The 16,116-nt window shown below is 39.5% G+C and overlaps 1 protein-coding gene and 1 long non-coding RNA gene across 15 annotated transcripts in view; one reads left to right on the top strand and one right to left on the bottom strand.

The window, feature by feature from the left end:
• The window catches only part of NBEA (neurobeachin), a 656,478-nt gene extending 642,961 nt beyond the window's left edge, over window positions 1–13,517 (bottom strand). For all 8 annotated transcript variants that reach the window (XM_025263201.3, XM_044927359.2, XM_025263205.3 and 5 more), the window contains exon 1: window positions 13,079–13,517. In XM_025263201.3, coding sequence (XP_025118986.2) covers window positions 13,079–13,375 — 297 coding nt within the window. In that variant the 5' untranslated portion in view covers window positions 13,376–13,517. The remainder of the gene's footprint in view (window positions 1–13,078) is intronic.
• Window positions 13,518–13,741: 224 nt separating this feature from the next.
• LOC102414025 overlaps window positions 13,742–16,116 on the top strand; it is a 622,950-nt gene continuing 620,575 nt past the window's right edge. For 5 of the 7 annotated variants that reach the window (XR_006544160.2, XR_006639899.1, XR_006544161.2 and 2 more), the window contains exons 1-2: window positions 13,742–14,025; window positions 14,204–14,270. This is a non-coding gene — a long non-coding RNA (uncharacterized LOC102414025). The remainder of the gene's footprint in view (window positions 14,026–14,203; window positions 14,271–16,116) is intronic. The other 2 variants (XR_006639901.1, XR_006639900.1) reach the window with 1 other exon arrangement.

The raw sequence follows: 16,116 nt of genomic DNA, 5'->3' as shown, positions 1-16,116 counted from the left end.
GCATACTATTTTCTTTTTCATAGTAGTATCTAAAATATCCACACTTTGCCTAGTGAAAAGTTGTACAAATGAAAGCTAGTTAACATTAATAATACTGTATAATCAGTTCCCCCAAACTCAAAAATTAAAAGTTCACAATGTAAGTCATTAGATCATTTTGTAAACATATCCATCAAATTGTCCTGCAATCATTTTATTTTCTGTGGACCGAGTCCTCTATGGGCAGCATTTTTTACCACAGAATCAGCTCACTGAAGCTGGCTGGTCCCTCACCTTCCAGCACCATCTCTTCATGTAATGCAGTGCTTTGGGATAATTTCTAAGTAGCTACATTTTGTTCAAATAATGCAGAAGACTACAGTCTTTGAATCTGAAGGCCTGAGTCCGAGCTATGGAAACTAATACCTGGACTCCTGACTAATACTTCATGTTTCCTGCAGTCTTAGTTTCCACATTTGTAGAGAAGAAATTGCAGCTGAAAAGGAAGTGCTTCTGAGGATGAGTTAACACAGCACAATTCTGTAAGTACCCTGTAATCAGTTAAGAGCTATTAAAAGATATTCTTACACTAATATTATTTTCTAAAACAACCGATCACAAAATATTTTCTAGTCCCCCACCTTGCCTCAAGGTTTGTTACTGAAAACAATTTATAAATATTTAAGCTAATACTCCAAGAGGGAGGTATTATTTACCCAAGATCACCCTTCATGTCCTAGTACACATCCACACATGACACTCAGCTGTCAAGAAAGCAAGAGATAGCAGGGATTCTAGGCAAAGGAAGCTGTCTGTGTTCCTTCATCCTATTTGTTCCCCAGTTTTTCATTATGATAAAAACCCCAGACACTGTTAAAGACTATGCAGGATTCAGGACAAACTCCTGTTTCATTAGGAGATTATGATCTTGGACACTTGAGATCCCTTCTCTGATAGGTTCACCAGCTCAGGTACTTCAAGCTAAATCAGAACTCAGTTTTAGTTAGATCATTATTTTCTTTCTATGATCAGATAATCATCAGACTCAGGATAATAAAAATAACAATAGTAAGTACTACACAAAGTTAACTTTGTACCAAGCACATTACACAAATTAATTCATTTAATCTGTGCAACAATCTTATGACGTAACCCCTTTATACATAAGGAAACCGAGGTAAGTAAACTTTTAATGGCAGTATAATATTTCACAACACAGACTTAAAATTACCTAACCTTTTCCCATTGTTGACCATATACTTATTGCAGAGTTCTATTTATATCATTTAACCTTCATACTTGTCAACAGGCAATTTTTCCTTAACCTAAAGAATGAATGATGAAGCAGACAAAACAACTGTATACAGAAAATTATGACACTGATGAAAGAAATCAAAGATGACATAAACAGATGGAAAGATATTCCATGTTCCTGGGAAGGAAGAATCAATATTGTGAAAATGACAACACTACCAAATGCAATCTACAGACTCAATGTGATCCCTATCAAATTACCAACGGCATTTTTCACAGACCTAGAACAAAAGATTTCACAATTCATATGCAAACACAAAAGACACCGAATAACCAAAGCAGTCTTGAGAAAGAAGAATGCAGCTGGAGGAATCTACCTTCCTGACTTCAGATTATACTACAAAGCTACAGTCATCAAGACAGTATGGTACTGGCACAAAAACAGAAATATAGACCAATGGAACAAGATAGAAAGCCCAGAAATAAACCCATGCACCTATGGGTACCTTATTTTGGCAAAAGAGGCAAGATATACAATGGGGCAAAGACAACCTTTTAAATAAATGGTGCTGGGAAAACTGGCCAGCTACATGTAAAAGAATGAAATTAGAACACTTCCTAACACCATACACAAAGATAAACTCAAAATGGATTAAAGACCTAAATGTAAGAACAGAAACTATAAAACTCTTAGAGGAAAACATATGCAGAACACTCAATAACATAAATCAAAGCAAGATCCACCTCCTAGAGTAATGTAAATAAAAACAAAAGTACACAAGTGGGACCTGATTAAACTTAGCCTTCTGCACAGCAAAGGAAACTATAAGCAAGGTGAAAAGACAACCCCCAGAATGGGAGAAAATAATAGCAAATGAAACAACTGACAAAGGATTAATTTCCAAAATATATAAGCAGCTCATATAACTCAATACCAGAAAAACAAACAACCCAATCAAACAGTGGGAAAAAGATCTAAACAGACATTTCTCCAAAGAAGACAGATGGCTAACAAACACATGAAAAGATGCTCAACATCGCTCATTATTAGAGAAATGCAAATCAAAACTACAATGAGATATCACCTCACACTGATCAGAATGGCCATCGTCAAAAAGTCTACAAACAATAAATGCTGGAGAGTATGTGGAGAAAAAGGAACGCTTTTGCACTGTTGGTGGGAATGTAAATTGATAAAGACACTATGGAAGACGGTATGGAGATTCCTTTAAAAACTAGGAATAAAACCAGCATATGACCCAGCAATTCCACTCCCAGGCATGTACTCTGAGGAAACCAAAATCGAAAGAGAGACATGTATCCCACTGTTCACTGCAGCACTATATACAATAGCTAGAACATGGAAGCAACTTAAATGTCCATTGACAGATGGAAATTATGGTACATATACACGATGGAATATTATTCAGCCATAAAATGGAAAGCATATGAGTCAGTTCTAGTGAGGTGGATGAACCTAGAACCTATTATACACCAGATATGAAGACTCTATGACTCTGTGTGCATACATACACACATACACACATCCACCCTCCCCTATGACTCCGTGTATGCGTGTGTGTGTGTCAGGTTATTCACCAGATATGAAGACTCTATGACTCCACACGTGTGTGTGTGTACATACACACATACACACATCTATCCTCCCTTCTCCTCAAAAAATAAAAAAAATAAAAGCTGGTATGTTAAAGCAAGAAGTAAACACAGAAATTAGGAGAACCAGAATAACCTGGAAAGAAAAGATTCATACCCAAGCCAGAAGTGACAAAAACAAGCAAACTATATCAAATGTGAAAAAAATCCTCATTCAAAGAAAGTTCACTAAGCAGCACTAAACTTCTAGATTTTATGTTAAGTACTCAGGATACCAAGGTGACAACACTCTGATCTCGAGAGAAATATTATTCAGCCATAAAATGGAAAGCATTTGAGTCAGTTCTAGTGAGGTGGATGAACCTAGAACCTATTATACAGAGTGAAGTGAGTCAGAAAGAGAAAGATAAATATTGTATACTAATGCATATATATGGAATCTAGAAAAATGGTACTGCAGAATTTATTTGCAGGCTAGCAATGGAGAAACAGACTTAAGAGAACAGATTTACGGACACGAGGAGAAGGGGAAGAGAGAGTGCGAGAGTGAGATATACGGAAAGAGTAATATGGAAACTTACATTACCATATACAAAATAGTTAGCCAATGGGAATTTGCTGTATGTCTCAGGAAACCTAAACAGGGGCTCTGTATCAACCTAGAGGGGTGGGATGGGGAGGGAGATGGGAGGGAGGTTCAAAAGGGAGGGGATATATGTATACCTATGACTGATTCATGTTGAGATTTGACAGAAAACAACAAAATTCTGTAACGCAATTATGCTTCAATTAAAAAATAAATTAATTAAAAAAGAATGAAGGATTAATGAAAAGAACTTCTTAAATTTCTTGATGCATATCAGGAAAATTTCATTAAGAACAGCTGTAACATTTTACAGACCCTATAACATCATTTAACATTATTTTAGCATGCTGATGAACACCGGTAATTTTCTTTTTAATCATTCCTTTTTCATGGTATCTCAGTATTACCTTATGTTCTTATTTAGTGAAGATCAATTATTAAAATAATCTGCAATGTCTTTTTTTTTCTTGAAATTTATCAAGCCCTCTGCCAAGTTAATATTTTTCTTAAGATTTGCCTGATGATACCTAATACCTAAAGTTTTTTCTTTTAATTTTAATTCTAAGTATTAGTTAGAAATCACTGGGATGCAGCAAAGAGAAACCTGATTCAAAATAGCTTAAGCAAAACAAGAAATGTATTGGTCTAATGCACTGAAAAGCCTGGTAATATAAGTGACTCAAAAGGCTCCAAAGATGTCATCAGTAATCTCTCTCTTGGTTCTTGGAGCCTGTATGATAGCACCATCCTCAAGCATCCTCTGCCTTCATTGTAGCAGCATGCCAGTCAAGTCTAGACTTACATTCTAACATCTTAGCAACTCCAGTAGTGAGCATCTTCTTTCTCCAGCAGAAGGAAAGGAGTTACAAAGCTTTCACAGATGTGCAGGTAGATATTTAACCATAATGTTATTCATGGGCCAAGTATAGTCTCTGTTTCTAGTCCAGGAAAGCAGAAAGGAGTCCAGGGAAAGCTCAAAGCATGCAAACCAAACATCAAGAAGAGAAAACTTCTCAAAGGAGTATCAAAAATTTTAGAAGGAATGGATGCTAGGAAGTTAAATCAATAGAAATCTGTAACATTCTAGCCCTTGGATCCCCAACCACCTATACATTCATTTCTTTCCATATATCAGATCAGATCAGATCAGTCGTTCCGTCGTGTCCGACTCTTTGTGACCCTATGAATCGCAGCACGCCAGGCCTCCCTGTCCATCACCAACTCCGGGAGTTCACTGAGACTCATGTCCATCGAGTCAGTGATGCCATCCAGCCATCTCATCCTCTGTCGTCCCCTTCTCCTCTTGCCCCCAATCCCTCCCAGCATCAGAGTCTTTTCCATTGAGTCAACTCTTCACATGAGGTGGCCAAAGTACTGGAGTTTCAGCTTTAGCATCATTCCTTTCAAAGAAATCCCAGGGCTGATCTCCTTCAGAATGGACTAGTTGGACCTCCTTGCAGTTGAAGGGACTCTCAAGAGTCTTCTCCAACACCACAGTTCAAAAGCATCAATTCTTCAGTGCTCAGCCTTCTTCATAGTCCAACTCTCACATCCATACATGACCACAGGGAAAACCACAGCTTTGACTAGATGAACCTTTGTTGGCAAAGTAATGTCTCTGCTTTTGAATATGCTACCTAGGTTGGTCCTAACTTTCCTTCCAAGGAGAAAGTGTCTTTTAATTTCATGGCTGCAGTCACCATCTGCAGTGATTTTGGAGCCCAGAAAAATAAAGTCTGACACTGTTTCCACTGTTTCCCCATCTATTTCCCATGAAGTGGTGGGACCGGATGCCATGATCTTCGTTTTCTGAATGTTGAGCTTTACGCCAACTTTTTCACTCTCCACTTTCACTTTCATCAAGAGGCTTTTGAGTTCCTCTTCACTTTCTGCCATAAGGGTGGTGTCATCTGCATATCTGAGGTTATTGATATTTCTCCCGGCAATCTTGATTCCAGCTTGTGGTTCTTCCAGTCCAGCATTTCTCATGATGTACTCTGCATATAAGTTAAATAAACAGGGTGACAATATACAGCCTTGACGAACTCCTTTTCCTATTTGGAACCAGTCTATAACTTCTTAAATACCATGTTTAACAATATTACTATCTTAACTGTAACAGAAAATGCGCCCATTACTTCATCATGGGTGGGAAGGCAGGAAGGAAGACAAAGACAATGCCAAGTTACTGGATTCAACAAGTCTGAAATGTTTGTATTATGAATATTATTCTCAAGCAGGTCCAACATGAATTTTTTTGGTGGTACCTCACAATCTCACAATATATATCTATATAATAAATGTAACCATCCCCCATGTAATTAATACACAATGGTAAAAGAAACAATAAATAATCATAATGCCCACTTAGAAGAGTGGAAAATGTAAATATGGAGGAGATAATCAAGAGGACATGACCGTCAGCTGACCCATGAGCTGGATCTGGGCAATCAGAGGCTCCTCACCCCCTCCCCTGTCCTTCGAATGTATACTCTGCCTACTCTTCCCACAGTGGGAAAGAGCCTTGAGATCAAGGTGGTATTGAAACCATCTGGATGGTACAAATGACTGAACTCAGTTAAGGCCTCTGTAGTTTAAAGATTCTGGTAGGCAGGTGTGGAGACCATTCATCTTGTGGCTGCCAAAGACAAGCCCTACACATTCTCCTGCTTAATAAACCTGCCAGCGACCAATTTGGAGTCTCTGCCAGAGACCAATCTGGTCTCCCTCTTTTCTTTGATATCTCCTTGCCCTCTGTGCAACATGGACCAGTTCACAAACCAACAGTAAACATATCATGGTTATTAATTCAAACCAATAGACCATATACTACTGATCAGAGTAGCAAGAATTGCCTGTCGTAGCAATGGAGTCTCTTGGTCAACCAATCTGGATGCATCACCATCATCATGGTGGTGATGCACCACCACCTCAGAAGACCTCACTTGTCCGTTATCCTCTATGGCCTCAGATCTTCCTTCTAGCAGCTGTACTGTTTTAGTAGCCCACTTCCTCTTATTGAGGCTGAGAATTGCCTTAGACGTAAAAAGAATACAAGACTTTGTTTACCAGGCTTGAGGTTATCCTGGAAATAGTGCCCCTAAAAGCTCAATAAACTTTTGGTCAATTTACTTCAGTCAACTGGTTGAACTAGCAACCAAAGCCAGAGATCTTGTCAAGATACCAAACTGCCTTTTAAGTTTCATAGCAATACTGAATCTCATAGCAATAAGCCTTCACATTACTCACCCATTAAAAGCCTCTGTTTAATGATTTTCCTTGAAGCAATGTGAAATAATATGCTGGAAGAGGAGGCACAGCTACTCTATCATTTGTTCCCTGGTTGGATCCTCTTTCAAAACTCTTTAGTAACTGGACTGTTACTTTGGTCAGGAGACTGGGACTATAATGGATGAGGTGCTTGAGAAAAGTTGTAAACCAGAACTTTGCCTGAGCTTAATTTAAACTCCTGTCTTTCCTCTTACTAATTTTAGTACAAAGTTAAAAAAAAGAAAATCAGAATTTCCAACCTTCAAGATTCTTGATTTTCTGATTCTCTTAGATGGCAGCTATAGGCAGAAAAGGCCTCTCTTACTTGGAAAGACAATCTCTTCTTCCCAGCATGCCAGCTTGGACCAAAGAAAATTCCTTTCTTATGAGGCAAAAACTGGCCAAAACACTTGAGAATCCCTAAAGTTCCAGCCTCAGCAGCTCTATGGCCAAAGACAACCCAGGTAACAACCCAGGTAACAATCGAAAGAGCTATTTCATAATTCCTTAAAAGGAATTGCTGGGGGAAAGCAGTCCTCACTGCCTTGCACTCCATTTCAACATTCAGGATCTGTTCCCACATTGTCCCATTTCCAGTTATTAATCTCTAAGCTAGCAAGGAAATTTTTCCAAGTGACAAAAATGCAATTTAAGCTGACTTGAAAGTAATAACAATAAAAAATAATAAACTTTACAAGAGAGACGTTAATGGTTAGAAGATGATCACCACAGACAAAGAACTCCAGGTGCTCAAGCAGCATCAAGATATAGGTCTCTGGGAACCTCACTGGTGGTCCAGTGGTTAAGAATCCACCCTCCAATGCAGGGGACAAAGGTTTGACCCCCGGCAGGTGAACTAAGATCCTACATGCCTTGGGGTATCTAAGCCCAGGGCTCTGCAACTACTGAGCCTTCAGGCCACCACTAGAGAGAAAAAAAGATCCTGGAAGCTGCAACTAAGACCTGACACAGCCAAAAAGAAAGAAATATATTTTTTTTAATTCTTAAAAATATATATATATTTCTCTCTCTTGGCTTCATACTTGGTCAAATTCTAACATAGGTCAATTCTAACATTTGGTCAAATCCTACAGCTATAGAATGGGTCTACCAATTCAACAACCCCAAAAGGAAGAATTTCAGTTCAAGTCCTGTGACTGATCCTGTGGCTCCCCTCAGATTAAATGCTCACCTAGGAAGCAGTCATGGTGATTCTGGACATGTCTGGGTTATACACCAGCCCATGTGAATCCATCTGAACCAGCTGAACTAAGAATGGAGGATGAGTGGTTCATTTAAGGAAAGTGGGGTACTATTACTAAAAAGCAGAAATGTATGCAAGATAGACAAAAAAAGAAATGTCCACTACTCCTGGTAACATGACAAATAGTAACAATATTTTTAATTTCTATTCAATGCCATATATATACATAATTTACTTAAAATAACATGTTCTTAGTTATGAGTGTATACATCTGACAATATATACCGAAAAACAACGAACAGATTCTTATTTATTCCAAGACATCACTTCAAAATAATATTAACTTATAGAGTAACACCCTACATAGGAAACATTCATATATAGTCAACAAATATTTCCAATTATAAGAACAGGAAATACATTAACTTTATATGAGTCATTTATTTCAAGATCTTGGATCCGGACCCTACTGCTGAATGGAATTTCAGAAACTTGCCCTCTACTGACCAATAATGGTGTCCTGTACATTCTCAAAATTCACTTAACTTATTATCCAAGAGCCAGAAATACCAAAAAAAAAAAAAAAAAAGTATACATAACATAGCCTTCTGCCCTCACAGAGTTCACAGCATAGGCAATGAAACATGTATAATTAACTAGAGACTAAATACCATACACAAAACTAGAAAATGATGGTTATATCTTTGTATAATAAGGAAATATGCTTACACTGCACAAAATATCACAATTAGAGGCAATAAATGAAAAAAACCTATGAAACTGATGCAAACTACCATTAAAGTAAATAATCAAAAATGTGGACAACTGAATTTTACAATACTGCCACATCAGTGATCCAAAATGGAAGCTGGAACCAATAAATTTGACACTGTATTTGGAGAATGTAGAGCAAAAGATGAGAGAACCTTGAGATACATTTAATTAACCACAAAGTATTTGCCAAAAACTGACGAGCAATACAAAAAATACTTATTTAAAATTACTATAACTTGATCACAAACTCATAGAACACATTCTACTTAGTGGTTAGTTGTATTAATACAACTAAATACTTTAAAAGAAAACCTCAGAACTCCTCAGGATATTGAAATTCCCAATATTTACATACACACTCAATTTAGTTTTCAATACCTAATAAGAATAAAATATAATTCAAATTAATGTGAAAGGACTTACATATGAACAAAAAATGAAGGAAATTCTATTTTAATATAAATAAATGTGGTTCTGTTGATATTAAGGGCTTCCATGACTCAAAAATCCAACTACATATATTTAAAAGAAATTTAGTTCAAAAGCAGAACACATCTTTTGTTCGTGAAATTATAAATAGCTTTAAAATTAAATTATTCTGATTATGAAGCTGCAGATGAAAAAAACTCTAAGGAAGAAAAGTCACTGTCACATTCAAGTACAGAAAGGAAAATCTTTTAAATTTCTTTTTAACAATAATACCACAATCCATATATCAAGACTAGAGAGGAACTTAGCACATAAAGTCCCCTCAAAGTATCTTATTATACTTTTAATACAATATACAGTATACCACTTAGAATGTAAAAAAAAATTATCAAAGGAAATGTTTTCTACCATTAAAGATATACTAGTATATTGCATGATTTGTGAAAAAAATCAAATGCTATAGATTTATACTACCTAAGACAGCAATTCCAAAAAATAAACCTATTGTGAATTAAGTAAACATTAATGTTGCATTTTATCTGTTCTAAAAATGTTTATATTAAAATCTATGATAAGATACTTTCATGTTATAAACAAAGAACATGTTATGTATACACAGAATTTACTTCAAGGAAGTAAAAACCTTATATAAACATACATTATGTTTACAAAGTAAGCAACGGATTAAGTAGTATGCCTAGTATACCTGTTTTATAATTGAAACAGCCAACAAAATTCCTTTTCTATAGCTAAATGCTCTTATTCTGCCACATTGAATAATACCTCTCAAAGCCAAACTTTGCCAATGATCAGTTTTTTCCATTGATAAAGCTGTAATGCAAAATCCTTGACAATATACTCTCATTGTAATTTATTTACAAATTAACTTACTCATATCCCTGATCCTATCCATCTCATATTTGAACGTTTCAAGTGAACTATAATATCATCATACAAATACACTCATCTACAGTGGAAATTACTCATTTTATTTCTCATTCCATTGGTGATTCTTCAACAAATTCCCATAACCCACCTAACAGTGGAAATGGATCTCTACCTCTGGTCAAAAAAGGACCCAAACTTACAACCATGGCTGTATTAAACTAGTCTTATATTTTAGTGTATACTTCAACTTTGCTCTATAAAACTTTTAATTCTTTGGTTAAGGTATGTGAGAAACCTAAAAACCAAGTATTAGTAGTTTCATCATATAAAGAAAAAGAATATACAGGAAAAAAAATATTTTGACAAAGGTGGCTGAGACAGGGTTTTAAGCCAGGAACTGTTTTGTTTTAAAGTTTCATTAGTTCTTCTTTTCTGTCATAGAAAGCACTGTGATACATATTTCATTATTCCCAACTACATTTTAATTTAATGTTTTAAATTAAGATCATAAACAAACCAAAAAAAAACACCTCATTTTAAGAGACATAGAGGCTTCCAACCTTTAGCAGGTCACAGAGAGCCCTAAATCGATTTTACTGATATACTCATTAAGTAAACAGAATTAAGTTTGATAATTATTTTTAAACATATTGATCTTCAAATATTTTCTCAATCAACAAATTTTCACATGACACTTTCATCATGAGTATATGGGAAAGATAAAGCACTAAACCTTCCATTCAAGAAATATTACACTGCAAATGGCTAATGTGCATTCCACAATCAATATACTTAACAACTTAATAGTAATAGATGCTTTTGTTATTTTTTTCCCCCAAAGTTTCTATCAACTGTACTCTCTAAGTATGTACAAAGAAATTTTAAACCTGATTTTTAACAGCAAAAACCAATGCAGTTACATCTTAAATGGATTTGGGGATGTACCATGTCAGTATTAACTTATTTCTGGTTACTCTAATTAAGCTTACCAGTAAAGTTAACCCTTAATAATGTTTGCATATGGAGACTTCATGCCAGATTTTCAGTGCACTGAAGATAGTTAAAATTCTTTTTTACCTCAACAGAAATATTTCACTTCCTTTCTTAACCTACTATGTATCTATAGAACCCCATCTGTTAGGAACTGATCCAGCATACATTGCTACTGCTGCAGAGTCCAAACTGGTTACACATTCAAATCAGTTTCCAGCTTGTAACAGTCTCTATTGCCTCTTCTCACAGAAAAATGTATTAGGTAAGCATATAAATACTTCTTAAAATAACCTAAAATCACATCATCTAAGGTAAAAATGGTATTAGAAAACTGTTAAAAAAACAAAAAACTTTAAATGTTTTCTTTTAAATTTACAGAACAGTACCTGCTAACCTACTAACATATTTTGAGATTTCATCTCTTTAAAAAAGGCAAGTACTGACCTCCTATTGGCTGCTGGTTAAAATTAAAATGTCCAAGAAAACAGTATTTCTATTAGTGTTTTGAAAAGAATTTGGTTATACCAAGGAAGTGACAGTCCCCCAAACTTATACTGACTTTCTTGTGGTGATTTGTTTGAAGGGTACACAGAAGTACAAAGAAACGTTTGGTACTTAAACAGTAATAAATATAACAAAGAAAAGTCAGATATTTTCCTATCTTTCACTTGACACCCCAGCAAGAAAAAAAAAAAAAAAAGATAAAGATAAAAACAAACAAAACCCAGCAGCTTTAACTTTTCTGTACATTTAAGAGGTACATATACCATAGACATTATCTAATTCCTGTCTCAGGGCACTGCTGCTGCAGCTTTCTTTCAGTTTCCCAATAGATCAAATAAAAATAATTGCTTAGCTGAAAATTCTGACTGCATGGGTGTTATCAAATCTCCTTATAAGCATATTTTTATATTCCTGTGACTCCACATCAAATACAATAGTCAACTGATTGCTCCTGATTTAAGCCTTGCCTTCCAAAACCCAACCTGACATTTTGTCAAAGGCTAAATATTGCAGAGGAAACTGTTTAAAAAGCTGTGCTGCAGCAAAAACTGCATTTACAAGGCATTTAAAAAAAAATGAACTAATTTTAAATGAACTAGTCTTATTATCCGAAATCTATAATTCTCCTCTCTTTAGTTCTTCCCCATGTCTTTCCCTGACATCTTGAAGATTCTTAGCCTCTCCGTAGACAGATATCGCCAAACATTAAGTCATACACAGTTCTGCAGTAACTCTTTCTTATCATATAAGAAACCAAAGCCTAGGACTGAATTTAACACCTTTCCTCTCGTCTTTAGCCACATGCCACGCTCTCTGAAGGCAACCATAGAAACCAACCTGTATGATTAGGTGCCCCCACATTTTAACACCTCATGTGCACAAAAAAATGACTACGAGGTCAGTGTATTCAGGGCCGTATTACAAAGAAAGAAAGGCTACCTAAAAAGAGATGCGGGCGGGGGTGGGGGTGGGGGGGTGGGGGCGGCCTGGGGAGGAGAAACAGCCACAGCACTCTCCAGTACAGTCTGGGAATATATTTACAGGCAGATGCAAAACTGCATCATTTTCCTCCTCGTTAGAAAACATCACAACCCAGCTGCTCAAGTTGGAGCTAACGTGCTTCTCACGTTTCAGGAGCACCGGGGAATTTAGGCTCCAGGGGCAAGGCTTCCATCCTGGGAGAGCCACCGCACCGACAATTATGAGTGTGGCAGGAAGGACCCCAGATAAAAGGAGGCCTTCCTCTCCCCGTGACCATAAACTCTCAAGAAAACCCAAACCCTGTACGGCCAGGGACGACTGACGACTCGCAGTCATGAGAAGTGATCCTAGGCGGTGTGAAGTTGGGCACTGCGCTCAGGCGCAGGAGAGGACCGGAGGAGAGAACGGGGAGGTGGCGTGGCTCTGGCAGCGTGCAGGCAGCTCACCCGCTGGGCGATACCCGCTGGACGATCTGTGCTCGCGGGGACGCGCTGCGTGTGGTACCCGGGGAGGGGGGTTCAGGGGTGGGAGCCAGCGCCTGGGGAGGAAGGCAGGCCGTGGCGGGGCTGGGAGGCAGATGGCGAGCACGCCTTTCCCCTTACCAGGTTGAGCACCGTCTCCACGATGTCCCTGTTGCTGACCTCTCCGACCTGTATGAGTCCAATCAACACTGCGAATTTCATCCGGATGTTGCGGATCGGCACCGAAGGGTTAATCATCCCCGCGGGCAGCACCACCGAGCCGGAGCCGGACGCCCCCCTCAACTCCCCTATCCCGCTGCTCCCGCTGCCCCCGCTGCCGCTGCCCCCGCCGCCTCCGCCGCCGCTGGCCCCGACGGCGATGAGCCCCACGGGCTGAGGCTCGAGCCCCGGGCCCGGGCCCGGCTTCTCGCTCGCCATTTGCCCCCTCCTGACGAGAAGGGAAGAGCCGAGGCGCCGCCGCCGCCGGTACCGTTATACCTGCCTCGGCCCCCGCCCCCCGGCCGTCGCCTCGGAGCCCCAGCATCCACCAGCGCCGCGGCGCTGGGCCCGCTCCCCGCCTGCGCCTCGACCCGGCCCGCTCCGACGCCCTCCCCGGCGGAGGCGGTGGGTTATTCTCAGGCTTATTCCCGGCGGTGGCGGCGCCGCTAACCGCTGCCCGGCGAGCGGCAGTGCCCGCCCAGCAGCTGTGCCGCTGCCGCCGCCGCTGCCTCCTCACGCTCCCCCTCCCAGTCCGTCCGGCCCGGCCCGCCCCCCGCGGAGATGCTGCCGCCGTTCGGAATAACCCTGGGGCGCAAGCAGCTGCCTGCGGCGCTGGCCGGCGCTGAAGCTCAGAACTGTGACTGCCGCCGCTGCTACAGGCGCCACTGTTGTTGTGAAGCCCCGACGCCGCCGCTCACTCCGCCATGTTGCCGCCCCCTGCCTGCGGTAGCGGCCACTGCGCCTGCGCAGAGCCTCCGGGGGGGCGGAGCCCTCGTGCACCCCCTCTTTCGCCCTGCCCTCCTTCCCCTTCCACCCACCCAGCCCGACACCCCTCGTCCCTCCCCCAACCGCCCTGAACGGATAGACAGGTGAGCAGGTGCATGGGGACCGCTGCCAGACACTGGGGCGAGCTGGCAGAGGCGGGGCGGGTGGTGGTTTCCTCAGAGTTTTTCCCTTGAGGGTGGACTCTCCCTGTGGGGAAGGACACCCGAGTGTGTGTCTCGCCTTCGCTGCCACCTCCTTATTCCCTCACTATCCTCTTGCTAGGAAGAGGTTCGTCATCTTCGTCGTCGCATCCAGCAGCTGCTACAGCCAGTGCCACGTGCCTTGTAAGGTAGGGGAGTGGCAGACGACCTCTTTCTGCCCCCTCAGGTCCTTCCCTCAGTCCTGTCCGCCTGCCCGCCTTGGAATTGCCCAGTGAAAAAAAGTGGCTGGCAAAGCAGAAACGAACGCACTGTGGGGAATAATCCTGCATTGTCGGGGGAAGGATACAGATGGAGTATAATGGGTCTTTTTCTACAGCCATCAAAGAGGCTGACACCTGCACACACAGGCACGACTTAAAATAGAACTTGTCAGTGATCCTCTCTGGATGGAGCTCTGAACAACAAACAGTTCTTGAACTCACCTCCCAGATTAAAAAGGCTGCACCGTGTGACACTGTGGGGTAGTAGGTGGTGGGAGCGACAAATCCCACATTTAAAAAATCCTTAACGATCCTCAGGTATGACGCCAACTAATGATGCGCCCCTTTTTGTTAGGCATGTACAGTTCAGAGGATTTTGAGAATTATCTTAAAATATAAGTAATTCTCTGCCAGTCTTAATTTGTGGTTAAAGTAATAGATTTCTGTGTCTTCACGTATAGAGAATGAAAAAAAAAAATTGTTTTACTTTTGAAAATTAAAATGTACACAACAGTCTTGCCGCTCGTGTCGAATTAAAACTAAATAGGCAGGACTAATGTTTATCTCGAAATGAAGGATTTTTTTTTTAATATTTCATGAGGTATACCCTTTTCAATAGAAATATATTGTCAGACACCAGAACTATTAGGTATCTTGAGGTATATTCAAATCATTTTAACTGTCAACTCAATTGAAAATAGTCAATATACAAATCTGTCATAATCCGATTTGTTAGTGCTCATGTTTAATTGGATTGGCTAGTCAAGTTAACTCCTGGGTTATTGGGATGCATTAAAATTCTGAAGTGCCATAAGTCATGTATACCAAAATTCCTTAAGACCGGTGCTTGGATTAGTCCTTGATTGTGTGCTTCTGTTTAAACTTTTCCTGAAGTAATTGAATTATTAAAATAGCTCAGCAAAAATTTCTGAAAGAAATGGTGATTGGTATGTCCATATAAATTAAATAGCAAGTGAATTATAAAATGTTAGAAAGATTGAAAGCGACCTCTAGATCTAAATAGTGTGACTTAGATATGCTGCCATAGAAAAATCCTGTGACGTATATCCACCTATTTCCTTTTATATGTCCCAAGTGAATAATGTCTACTTTTGCAAGCACTTTTTTCATGTGCAAGTTTAAAATGATATATCTATCTTATATCTGTAAATCCAGATTGAAAGGTCATCACACTAGCTTCTTTTTACCCTGCTGTTCAATATGACAGCAGGTTCTACTTCTTGCTACTTTTAGACTTTAAAAAGTGTTCACCAGTTCCCTGGCAGCTCCTTGAAGTCGGTGTGGTATGGTGGAAAGTACACAGGCCTTTGAACCACACTCACAACTAACCACCTGTGCAGTCTCCTCAAGTTATTGAACTCAATCTTCTATTCACCAATAGGGGTGAGATTATCTATCCCCCAGGGAGTGAGAATTCAATGAAATAATTTCAACTCAGCAGCCAGCATATAGTAAATATGTCCTTGTACACAGGAACAATCTGTGTTGAATTACCTATAAACACTTGTAAGAACAATTATAACCACATGCAAGTCTTTATAATTGCAGTTACATGTACTATAGTTTCAGTACTGCCCTCTGAAACATAAAGTTTTGAAAATTCAAGCAGGTCTGTTTCCTTATAGTCAACAAAGCCTCTTTCTAACAAAGACACAAATAACTTAGCATTTGCATTAACAGTATTTTGAATTATAAAAGAGATTACCTATAATGTTCATTTTTAAGTCTCCAGATTAAAAATATTTTATGTAGT

Source organism: Bubalus bubalis, chromosome 13, assembly GCF_019923935.1.
Source record: "Bubalus bubalis isolate 160015118507 breed Murrah chromosome 13, NDDB_SH_1, whole genome shotgun sequence".
NCBI classification, from domain to species: Eukaryota; Metazoa; Chordata; class Mammalia; order Artiodactyla; family Bovidae; genus Bubalus; species Bubalus bubalis.
This window is presented reverse-complemented; position numbering and strand designations above follow the sequence as displayed.